The sequence below is a fragment of the Sceloporus occidentalis genome, unplaced genomic scaffold, assembly GCF_023333645.1.
Source record: "Sceloporus occidentalis isolate IW3139 unplaced genomic scaffold, rSceOcc1.0.p SCAF_1, whole genome shotgun sequence".
Classification (NCBI taxonomy): domain Eukaryota; kingdom Metazoa; phylum Chordata; class Lepidosauria; order Squamata; family Phrynosomatidae; genus Sceloporus; species Sceloporus occidentalis.
This window is the reverse complement of record NW_028316981.1, coordinates 236,035,929-236,048,797: the sequence shown is the minus strand read 5'-3', so window position 1 is coordinate 236,048,797 and position 12,869 is coordinate 236,035,929. Positions and strand designations below refer to the sequence as shown.

The 12,869-nt window shown below is 39.6% G+C and overlaps 1 protein-coding gene across 5 annotated transcripts in view; it reads right to left on the bottom strand.

Annotated features, from left to right (window-relative positions):
• Positions 1-4,380: 4,380 nt before the first annotated feature.
• PIP5K1B (phosphatidylinositol-4-phosphate 5-kinase type 1 beta) overlaps positions 4,381-12,869 on the bottom strand; it is a 118,739-nt gene continuing 110,250 nt past the window's right edge. For 2 of the 5 annotated variants that reach the window (XM_089490357.1, XM_089490359.1), the window contains one exon: positions 4,382-5,104. In XM_089490357.1, coding sequence (XP_089346483.1) covers positions 5,077-5,104 — 28 coding nt within the window. In that variant the 3' untranslated portion in view covers positions 4,382-5,076. Of the gene's footprint in view, positions 5,105-5,146; positions 5,320-12,869 lie in introns of those variants that run through there. The other 3 variants (XM_089490355.1, XM_089490356.1, XM_089490358.1) reach the window with 2 other exon arrangements.

Sequence of the window (12,869 nt, the reverse complement as noted above, 5' to 3'; positions counted from 1 at the left end):
ATACATATACTGTGTGACCCTTGGTTGAGAGGAAAGGATTTACCTGTTGATCTCTGTGTTGAGTCTGTTGGCCCCTCTACCTTTCACTGAAAATTGACATTCACAACTATTTGTCTTCCCCAGCATGGAGAAAACTGTTAAAATAAAAGAAGAGCCCTGTTAGGGGGGAAATAGGCATGTAATATGCATATGCAGACAGATCTGTTTCTATATGTCTGGTGCTGAAGCACTAACTTTAAAATGGGAAGCTAGTGTGGTGTAATGGTTTGACCATTGGACTAGGACTCTGGAAACCAGAATTTGAATCCCAATTTGGCCATGTAAACCCACAGGGTGACCTTGGGCAAGTGACACTCTCAGCCTCTGAGGATGGTAATGGCAAACCTCCTCTGAAGACACTTGCTAAGAAAACCCCATGATAGGGCCACTTTAGGGTCACCATAAGTTGGAAAGGACTTAAAGGCACACAGCAACTCTTCTCCTGCTAAAGCCTCTTACCATGTAGCTGATCCATAATAATGATTAACATATTATAAATGCTAGATTTTGCCTTCACGTTACAGATTCTGAACATTCAAGTTCCTGGGGACCTCTCTCGCTTCACAACTACAGCATCATATTTCAACTTTAACTGCCATTGTTTCATCCTAAATCCCCCTTCTAAGACGTACTGAGAATTCTCTAGAATTCAAAGATATAGCCGTGTTAGTCTGTAGAATCAGTACGTAGAGAGATCTTGTAGCACTTTTGAGACGAACTGAAAGAAAGAAATTGGCAGCATGAGCTTTCCTAGACTTCAGTCTGCTTCCTCAGATACATTTGGCAACCAGTCCAATCCCTGCACCAGAGGATAAATGGACATAAATTAGATATTTGGAATGGGAATACACAAACACCAGTGGCAGAACATTTCAGTCTCCCTGGGCATTCCAGCTCATATCTCAGAACAGCGGTCATTGAACAAAAGAACTACAAAGGTAGACTGGAAAGAGAAACAGCAGAACTGGAATTAATCCACAAACTACAGCCCCTCAGCAATGGATCGAACAAAGACAATGGTTTCCTGACTCACTACATGAACTTCAACACTACCTGGCCCCATCCTCATGGGGGTCCCCTACATTCATCTATTCCCCTCACCACAGGCAAGTCCATTGCAAAACTGGATCTGAAGCTTCATCTCCATGCACAAAGTCCAGTTTCCTATGTCTTTGTGCACTAATGACCATCATTAAAATTGGACCTGCAACTTCATTTCCATACACAAAGGATTTGTAATTTGTATTGACATCCTCACATACCTGGCTTCCACTCCACCAAATGCATCTGAGGAAGTAGACTGAAGTCTACGAAAGGTCATGCTGCCAATTTCTTTCTTTCAGTGAGTCTCTACATTAGAATTTTCTGTAAGAGAGCTACATATTCCACGAGATGCAGCCATGGAGGTTACAGTGGTGCTATAATTGTGTAGTGTGAAAGAGCTCCTAGTTAAATATCCCTTTTGGAAATGATTTGTACCTGTTCAACAACTTTATCATTGTAGTTTACCACATGTAGCCTCCAAGGAGGGAAGGGAGCAGTTTCACAGAAAGGCTCCTATACAAATGAGTTCTTGATACCTTTATAAATGAATAGCAATATATGACAAAACAATAAATGCTGCAGAACACAAATTACTTGCAAATATAAACATTTTTATTAGCTCATTAAAGAAGCCGAACAGCAGAGGAGCACGGGAAGCTGCCTTACACCAGGTCAGGTTCTCTAAGGTCTCAGCTAAAGTCTTTCCAATTCCTTTTGACATTATATAAACTAGGGCATTCCTGAGGAGACACGCTGCAAACCCCGAGTCTCCTTTTCCTTTCTACTCCATGCAGCTTTTGTATTGTGAGAACAAAGCGGCATCCAGTTGCCTCTTTCTACTTGCAGCACAACACACATTACTGGAGAACAGCCAGTCATGCTCTGGGATTCAGTTAGTATTAACGGCAGCTTCAGTCTCTCATTCCCTTGCCTCCTCCGTCAAAATACGTGCATTTGAAAATGTACACATAATAGAAATGACCCTTCAAATTGAAAAGGAGGTAGCTGATAACACTTTGTTGTGGTTTTGTGGCAAGTAACAACAGCCAGTATTTTAAAAAAGGGAAAGAGATAGGGGTTGGCAGGGAGACTAAAGTGAAAAAGGTAGCTGATAACACTTTGTTGTGGTTTTGTGGCAAGTAACAACAGCCAGTGTTTTAAAAAAGGGAAAGAGATAGGGGTTGGCAGGGAGACTAAAGTGAAAAAGGCAACAGTCATTCCATTTCTCTAGTTTTAGTAGGAACTGGCTTCTGGGGGGCAGGCGGGCATGAGATAGAGAATATATAAATAGAAGCAAATAGGAAATATAATAGAAGTGATGTGCCCGATATGGATTTTGGTTTGGTTTCCTAATTACAAGTGCCATTCTGTGCTGTTTGACAGCCATTCAAAGGGATTAAGGATGAAGAAGGAATGCTCCGTCACTAAGAGAAATGCCAGTGTATATGGACACAGGAGTCTACTGTGGAGGACACCAGGTACCCACAGGTGGTTGTATTAGCATAACACTGTTTATTACTCTGGTGTTAAGCACAGGGCATTCTTGGTCTAGGTGTTTTTTTTTTTGTTCACCAGAGCATCAGTGCCCCAGAATGATGGAGGCCCTCTGTATCAGACTGGAAGTAGCACACCTAATTGGGGTGGTGATTTAAAAAAAATGAAGAATTGTGTGGGAGAAATAAACAAGAGAACATCCTGCCCTACCAGAGCTTCTGTCCTGACAGCGCAATCCAGATGAACCACTATTTCATTCCCACACTGATGTCCCTGAAAAAAGTGCAACAATGAATATGGGAAAAGGCAGTGCATAGAAAGAGATGTCACCGGTATGATGCAGGAAGCTCAGCGCTCATGGCAAAAGTTAAGACATTACACAGCAAGTATCTGTAACCTTTTTATTAAAAAGGAAAAATGATCAGTCATGAGGAAGCTAAGGGGTGAAACAGACGGGCAGGAAAAAGCAGCTTGAAGCTGCCTTTTCTGAAGCTGCACTGAAACATCACCAACTGCACCGCCTGCTCCCAAGGTGGCTGAAGTGCACATGTCATGACCACATGGCAGGGCTTCAAGCCGTGCTGCTGGGAACTTTTTTTTTTACTGTTACCCTTTGCAAGAGCAAACCGATGGAGATGGCCATCCCTGTGAACCTGCACATATTTGCATGTGCAGCACTTCTCAGGGACAGAGCATCAGAGCAGAAGTGTGATCAAAATACAGTAATGCCCCCCTCACCTCATTCTCCCTCTTTGCTTTGTGTGTGTTGTACTAATCTCCACGAGAGGCTTGGGTGTGCTCTCCGGCTGACTTCAAGGTATGCATCACCGGATGGAAACCTGCTTCTTTTGACTATTTCACCCCTAAGTTTTAGTAAGCAAAACAACAGGGGTTCAGTGGAAAATACCATTAACTTTAAAAGAGGCATATGTTTTTAACTATACTATTCTTTTAAATTGTAAGCTGCTTTAAGTATCAGGTGGTTTTTTTGGGAGGGGAGGGTGAAGCAGGACATTTATCATCATCATCATCATCATTATTGAGGAGGAGGAGGAGGAGGGATAGATTATTCAACCCTACTTCCTCCACTTCTGTATTTCTCTCCCTCAAAATTCACTGGCCCTAACAGCATTTGCATTCTTATGGATATCCCTATCTTCTAAGTGGAAAGCAGCCTAGGGAGCAATTTAGAGCTGGCAAATGCCTGGAAGGCATGGAGGCACACAAACATTCCCACCTTGAAGGCTACATGTGATCCCAGCTTGGAGATGAGGCACATCTGGATTTCCTATCTTCTTGTTGGGAAGTTCTACCACTTCATTAGCATATAAAAATATGTATGAGGTTCTCTGTGTCCAGAATAGTCAGAGTTCCTGCTACAGGCCATTCTTTCCAACAAGGTTGTTACTGTGAATGTATAACCTATATTTGTTCAAGTGTCATTTCATCTTTTTCATTTGAACCTGCATTAACATCATTCACAAGTATTATAGAGGTTTTGGCTGCACTGCCACACAAATCTGTGACATGAGCTCAGTAGGTCTTCAACACTAAATACATGGGTTTTTTTTAATTCAGGAAAAATCATGTCCTTTGATTTTGGCTTAGCATCCCTTTTGCTTGAGAGTTCTGCAGAATTTTCAAGCTTCTGCAGCCTTCCTCTGCTAGTAGGTATGTTGTTCACAACCTCCCATGTGTGTAAAATAAGTGGTTCAAAGCAGTAATCAATTATTTGTTGTATGACAGCAACAATATTTGGGCGAGGGGACTATGGGATTTCTTTAGGACTACTCACAGGAATTATTCTGAGAACAAAATACTTTATTTCTGTCAATAAAACTATAGTTTACAGTAGAATATACTAAATAAATTATGTAATTTTATCATTTACAAGCAATAGATCTAATCACAAATATTTCAAAGACAATATATGTACACAACATAAGGCCTTGTTATAAATAGCTTTTTCACTAATAAACAGTGAAAATTTCTTTACAGAAGATAATTTCCATAAAGTATGTGCAGACATATTACACTAACCCTTGTGTGAAATTAATAGGTGAGCAATTATAATTCTGGGGGAAAGCAGAATTGATTTACATAATAATCACCAGTGTGATGATGGCTTTTTAAATAGGCAAAGCAGATTAGATACTTTGTTTTGTGCATAATCACTGAATACATGCAAATGAAAAATCACGTGAGAGTCAATAAGAAAATATCACTTTCATGTCCTGAAAAGATGATTGGCAACAGTAGAGAAAGCAGCTTAAGATATGGTGTAAGCAGTTCTTCACAGTTGAGCAGGCAACAGCACGTCATAGTAAAGTGTGGAATGTTTCATGTCTCATCTGCAAGTCTAAGTATTATTTCTAGGATGCAAAAATCCATTGGTGTTTTCCACAGATGTTCTCTTGATCACATATTTTAGATCCACAAATTTTCCTTGCAAATTTGGAGTGCAGAAAGTGCTTTTTTTCCCTTCAAAAACACTCATGTTTATTTTTTTTCCTTTTCTGGACTGTTACTGTAAAATAAAAAAAGAGGATTTATGAACACACTTAAGCAAGAAAAACTTAACATATTCTCTTACCCAAACTGTTGATTTAATTTTTTTTTTAAAAAAACCCTTTATTTCTCTCATTCATTGGTTGTTCCACCAGTGCATTTCTCTCATATAGTATGTTGCTTGTTCCACCAGTCTCACTAGCCATTTTGTAGCTATTCCAGCCCACTCTGATACTGCAAATGAAACACATCAGTTAGAGCTGAATAAGCAAATAACTTTTTAAAAGACTTTCACACAGGGCTATATATTCATCATCTTCAGACTCCAAGAGGGAACTCTACTAAAATTAAAATGACTTCATATAACAAGAAGACCAAAATCTTAAGTCAGCAAACCATTTTCCAAATCTCCTTGGCAATTAAAACTGAAGGTCTGCCTCTATTGCTACTCCCAGCTCCAATACATCCATTAAATCAACGGAAACTTATCAAGTCTTTTGTGAATTCAATTTTTTTAGTGGATCTATTCTAGTTAATTCTAATGCTAATAGTATTCTTGTTATAATGTACCCTCAGTATTTCATGGTGGTGGAGGAGAATTTACAATTTTGTTTACATAAAATGGGAACAAACGTATAGTAACTGCAGATTTATAAGAAAAAGCTCTAGGGCTATGGCAAGTGATGTCTTTAGAACAGATCATCACTATCATGTTAACAGAAACCTATCTTAACTTGTCTTAACATTCTGGTGAATCTTCCTGGCCAGAAATGAAGTCTGCATTCCTTGCTCAAGATGACTATCCTTTAATTCAATACATTTGCCCAACAAGTCATCCCATGAAAAGAAATATCCTTGTTTCTATAACGGATTATGTCTCCAAAGGAGATATAGACAACCATTCTTTATTCCTCAGCATCCTCCTTACAGGTCTATCTTTCCTTGCTCTTAAATCAAAAGAAAGGTACTACTCACTGTCTTGTCTAGGTAGTACAGCTCCTTGCTGTTATGTGCAAACATAACATACAAACATCCCTGCCCCAAACCCTAGGCTAAAACAACTTTCTAGTTCCCTCTAGCAAATGAGATCATTAAAAAGTAGACCAGGATCTACAAGCAGAAAGAAGTCTGGGTGAGTTGCAAGAGACAGACAAGGGTGCCCAATTGTCTAACCACAGAAACAACTAAAAGGCAACTATGGTGTGGTACAGAGCACCAAAAAGAGGCACCAGGGAGGTACCTCTCCTTGCTCTGCAGCAGCGCCATAGCAACCAAATTGCATGGTGCTGCTGTGCAGCAAGAAAGGAGCACACATAAGCGGCTTCTTTTTTGCGGTGCACTTGCGCCGCACCAAAGCACCAGTGACAACGCGATGATGTGCCAGTGGCACAACGCCATTTGGACATTACTGGCATTACTGTGCTTCCTGCTTGTAGGAATCGCATTGACCAGGCTGCTTCTCATGCTCTACTGTTGTTGGTGATGCTGTATTAGGTTGAAAAAGTACTGTGAACCATTCTTTGCATTCCTACACATATTTGGACTCAATTCCGTTGGACTGGTTCTGTTTCATGTTAATAGAAAACATTATGCATGTTCTCCTTCCAAAGCTGCACTAGCTCCGTCTTTTCCAGCCATCAAGAAAGCCTGAAAGCTGAACAGAGTAGCCAGATCAGGGGTTCAGTGTCCCCAACAATGCTCTAGGGGAAAAAAAGCAAGTACTTAACAGTAGCCATTTTCTTGACCATTATGAACAGAAAAGAAAAAAGAGGGATCTTGAGGCAGTAATTCTGAAAATGAAAACGCGTGACTTACAGCTACAGTACCCTTTCGATATTTCATGTTACATTCATTTACAATCTTCACTGTATAAAATTTTATTCTCATAAAAGCCCCACAATACATTAAAACACTTGTAGGAGACTCATGCAGTAGTTCAGTGAAACTGTACTGAGCTTAGATTCCTCAAGTTCCAGACATTTTTTACTGTACAGTCGGCCCTCCTTATAAGCGGCTTGCCTATTGTGGGTTTGAGCTTACACGAAAGGCAAGCCCTGGATAGGGTTGCCATGTCTCGATTCTAGGTGGGACAATCATGAGTTTTGGCCTCCCTTCCTCCAGCCTGCTGCCCTTGTCCTCCAGCCCACTATCCTACTCCATCTTCAGTTCCCTTCCCTGGCCCTAGGAAGCACGGCCAGACGTCCCTCCACTTGCTGGCCTTGCAAACAATTAGAGAGGCTTCTGGATGGAGGAAGGAGCGGGACTTCTGGTCGCAAAGGCCACTGGGGCCTGTAGTTGCAGGAAGAACTGCGACCGGAAGTCCCACCCCCGGAAGCCTCTCTGATTGGTTGCTAGGCTGGGAAGGGGCGGGGTGTCCACCTCATCCCGGTTTGGTGGAGGACGGATATGGCAACCCTAGCCCCAGCAGAAATAATGGGGTGTGTACTTGCACCGCGCACCACCGCAAGCATGCAGCCCATTATTTTCTATGGGGCTTGAGCATACACTCTTTTCCCCATACGTGGGGTGTGTGTGTGTGTGTGTGTGTCCGGAACTGATGCCCCACATATGGGGAGGGCAGACTGTACTTGGACTTATATACCAGATTTGTGGCACTGAAGTGATGCATGCTAAATCAGTTTAAATTGAAATATTTCATCTTAAATTAAATTAGCTTTAGGGCTGAGCTACTATGACTGCTGCCACACTGCAGAATTAATGCCGCTTGATACCACTTTAACTATCATGGTTCCATTCTATGAAATCCTGGGGTTTGAAGTTTGCTGTGGCACAAGAGCTCTCCGACAGAGAAGGTTAAATATCTTACAAAATTACAAATACCAGAATCCCTGATATGAGGGAGCCATATCAGTTAAAGCAGTATCAAACTGCATTGATTCTGCAGTGTAGGTGCAGCTTCAAACTCTTAAAGAACCTCTCTGAATTCTACCTGAATCAACTATTTCTCACATATTTGAAATCCAAATCATCTTTAGATCTCATGAAAGAAAAAGTGACATTTTTATAGGTCAGCTTGAATTTCGTATTTCTAGATCAAAATAAGTTTAAAAACAGATAAACAAATTTAGCCTTATTAATAAGGAACTTGCTGATAACCTTTCTTGACTGGAGAATAGTACACCAAACAACTACAAATTATAGTCAAAATACTGATAAATTTCCAATATTCCTGGCTCAAGGTAAAAGAGACATATTGTGCTGCTGCACAGATAGTGCTGGGATATTTGTGATACTGCACAGCATGTTATTAACAAATTACATATGAATAGCAGCATTGTGACAGACTAGATGTTCTCATGCAACTGCCATATAATACAACACTTTTCATTGTTCCATGAGCTTGATCATAAAACCAGTGGAGTGGAGAACTAAATGCTAGTGCTGTAATCTTCAAGGAGACCGAGGTAAACTATTAGAAAGCAGTGTTTTATCACAGGTACAACTATTTTCATCATCAGAGAGTCTGTTGGGGTACAAATCTCAGGAACATGTCTGCGATCATGCTGGGACATATAAATTTCAAGGAATACTTGTAAAAAATTTCAGTTCATGCAGTTAGCTGAAATGGCAAAAAGTCCTGGGCTGGACATAAACTAAAAACAGTATGAAATAATATTTTGTTCAATCCAGCAGTTACTATGTCCTTCTCTTTTTATATAATCCTCCCTTATTGTGCCAGATGAGAAGCTAAGCTATCCCAAAACATTTCAGAGGAGGGAGCCAGGAGATCTGCCACATAACACTAAACTGCTGTGTTTGCCAATTATATGCCAAACATATATAATTGCTGCAAGATATAAAACAAGGGAAAAAACGGATTATAATCAGAATGATGATCTACTAAAGGAGGGCAAAAATATGCACATTTTACTCTAGAACTAATTTTAATATGCTGGTGAAGGAAAAATCTCCATTCCAGTTTAGCACACAGACTAAGGCTTTATGAGCAGGTGGATTAACACAAACAGCAAAACCACTTCTCACTGTTAAAATGTACATCATGCCATGGTTAAGACATCTGAAATTGTACTGGTACATTAGGATATGTACCAATTAGGTCTTTCTGATATACCATGATTCAATACTGTAGTGAATGTTTCCTGTAACCCACATTTCTCAATTTATATATTTAAAATGTATAGGTTAACTAGATGTCTAAGAACTATGTATTTAAAAAGATACAGGGAACACGTGGCCTGTACTACAGTGCCAATTTTTTTTTAAAAAAAAACTAGAGTGGCATGTTGGGAACTGTAGATGACAACATCTTGAGTCTACTGTTCTGAACTCTTCTGAACTAATGAACAGTAAGCAATTAATAACCTGTATACAATTATCTTTAACAGGTACCCAGTCTAGCAGAATACTTGATTCTTTCACTTTATTTTAATCAGCAATAGGTGGCAGTATTGCGTTGGAAGAAATAATATGAAGCTGGTTTACCGACCCAATATGAACCCAACACAAATAATCTAATGGTGTAAATCAATCAGATTCATTTAACAAAGTAGCCAGGTGATCCATTTTAATTCTGGCTTGTCGAGTAACTTATAGCAAATTGTGCTAGCACTGATTCATTTCAACTGACTCACTCTAAATGACATCCTCCAAATTCTGCCTCAGTTGTGGTGGTGGATGCTCTCCCATTACCAGTGCTGAAGAAGGCTTTCACTGCCAGTCTAATCAGCTGCGGGGACACTGTTCTCCCCAACTTAAAGAAGTAAAATGTCTTGAGCTAGCCCTGGTGTGCAAGTGTGTGTGTGTGAGAGAGAGACTGACTGACCAGCCTACCTAGTTTTTTGTACTAATATGTCTTTATTTTCCTACTATCAGTACTCTGTCTGAACCTTTTGCATCAAAACAGTGTCTCCTCCCAAATTCTGTTGATCAGGGACTGTGTTCTTCCAGCTGTTCCTAGACTAAAACTTCCAGCATGCTTCATCGCTGACTATGTTAGTCACAGCTGATGGAAACTGCATCCGAACAATATCTGGACAATCTGTGTTGCCCATCTCTGCAGCAAATGATTAGCACTGTAACCTCAGGTGATTGCTCAAATATGTTTGTACAGAAGCATAAATTATTTCCCAACAAAGAAGTTGAGCACACATAAAGATGACAAAGTGAGCAAATTAAGGAACACTGCTAAGAAAAAAATTCTTGTGTAAGATTAAAAAAAAAAAAGACAAGAAGCCTCTGTTGTGTTTATTCTAGAAAATAATGAACATGCAGATGTAATGGGTTCTGCAGCCACCCCCATGAACGATTCACTCATATGGCTATATTTAGCTGGTAGTTCAATAAATAATTATATTGCTATACTAATATACTAACTATATTGATATACTAATATTTACATGCTGTGTTCAAAGAAAGGGTAAGGGCAAAGAGGAAGCATTTGAGTGACAAAGGGGTTCTTTTTTCACTTCAGATTAGTACATTTCTGCAAGTTCAGTCAAAACAGCCCAGAATGAATCTAGGCTGTGGATATAATAAATTCGCAGATAGGCAACAAGAAGACTGCATTCACTTTGAAGCTGGTAGTTATAAAGACAGCATAGCCTAGAATGTTGAACCTTTACAACCTGAGCAAAGGGAGTGTACACTGACATATTTTATCAAATATGGGTCTGCAGTAAATTATCAAGGAAAGATACTGTATGATATTAAAGAGGATTCAAGAACTGGTTACAATGTTCTTGCATGTAGAATGTGGAGGACTGAGTGCTTTCAATAGCTATTAGACATCAAAAGGGCATTATTGTGTATTAACAATAAAGCTTTCCTGCACAGCCTAACCCATACAATTTTCTTTAAAAAAAAGGAGGTAACAATTTTAATTGATTTCACAAAATTTAGTATGTTACTGGCTTAGTATACTCCCCACTGTGTGCTGTCTTAACACTGCAACAACTAATCAGGATACTTTCCCCTTGCCCCTTCATTTTCTCCAACACTGTGAACGTTAATAATATAAAATTATTTCTCACAAACAGCCAGGTTAAAAGAAGGTACAGAGATCTCTCTAATATATGATGTCTCAAACTGAAGAACTGATTAGTTACATTATCTGATATAATCCATCCTTCTTATATTGTACGAACTTCCAGCCGTATCTACAATAAGGGGCTGTGATGGCACAACTGGCATACTTGGATCAAATTTTAGAACATGAAGGAGAGCTACAGTATTATGCTACATTTTTGGCTGCAATGAATAGGTAGTTTAGCAACTAAAAGATTAGATGCATTTGCAGCCGTCAGCTGTTCACAAAGATGTTTACCAGTGAGAACACTTTTTGCCATTTCAAATAAATTGTATCTTAAATCACACACAAAAATTTGTACAAATAAGATTTATATAGCAATCATTTGCAGAATAGTCTATTAACTACCAGGAATTACAAACTGTTCTAATAAGACAGGACCTCTACTGAACCCATTGTTCTTTGTATTTGGCACAGATATTTTCATTCCCAAAGGTTTCTATTAAAACAGTTTCTTAATTTTTTTTAGGACAACAGCAAAATCATTAATTCCCACAACTTGACGAGCTGGCAAGGTAGGGTGATGATCAATTACTTGAATACCTTCAGAAATCTGAGGCAGGTGAAATTTACAAAAGACAATGCCTTCTGTGACATGGCAATTGTGTGCATATACTATGCTGAGTTCATCTGCAAAAGATGGATTCTATGCTCATAATCATTCTGGCCTAAATCCAACTGCTAGTCCCAACAATAGTTCCAACTGCTGAACCAACCATAACTTGGTAAGGCAGCATTTATGTAAGTTACTTTATCTGAACATATCAACTCTAGTTGGGAGTAACTAGATGTGATTTAGGCCTTTGTTGGTATCCCGGGATGGCAGCTTAGTATTATATGTACACATAAGATCAACTGTCGAGCATAAACATTTAAGATGTTTTTTTTTTCTTCACCAGCAGGAGATTCTGATTTTTATTCACTTCAGTGCTGTGTATAATAGCTGTCCCTAAATAAATATAATCACTTAAGCCAGTACTGGAAAGTAGTATGCATGAAAAGTGGAAAGCATTTTCCAATTTTTACCAGACCTTTGACTCTGGATATTGCCATTAACACTATATACAGTAAGTGAGTCAATCTAGGAGAACTTTTTGTAACCAATACAAAGACAAGATGAAATATATACAGTGCGCCCACTCCATACGTAGAAGCTGCACTGCTATTTATGCAGAAGCCGCGTTGCAATACAGGGAATGGCGTGTGCGCCTATGGCGCGCTTGTGTGCTGTGCCACCACAAACACGAAAACCATTCGATTTAATGGGGCTCAACTTTACGCGGTATTTGCCTTATTGAGGGGGGTCCTGAACGGATCCCTGTGTAAGGCAAGGCTGCACTGTATTTACATTTAAAGGGCCTCTAGCCTGAAGAATAGCACTATAACTAAAAAAATAGTCATGGTGCCTGTGTTTCAATACAAACAACCATGGCCACATTTCTTAAGTTGTGTAGCTCTAGAAAGCATCAGAAATATAGAATAATTCAAAGACTAGCCCTTTGAAATAGAAATTGCCAATGAACCCTTCTAGGCAGTTTCTTTAAAAATATCACAGAACAGTATTCCCCAGTTAGGTGCCCTCCTATTATACTAGACTATGAGGTTCTAAAGACAGCCCCAAAGGTGTGGTGGGACGCCACCCCTTTCCTAGCCTGCGGCATCCTCCCTCACACCACAGCCCCAATCTAGCCTTTTGAGGGTGCCATGGCCACAGCAG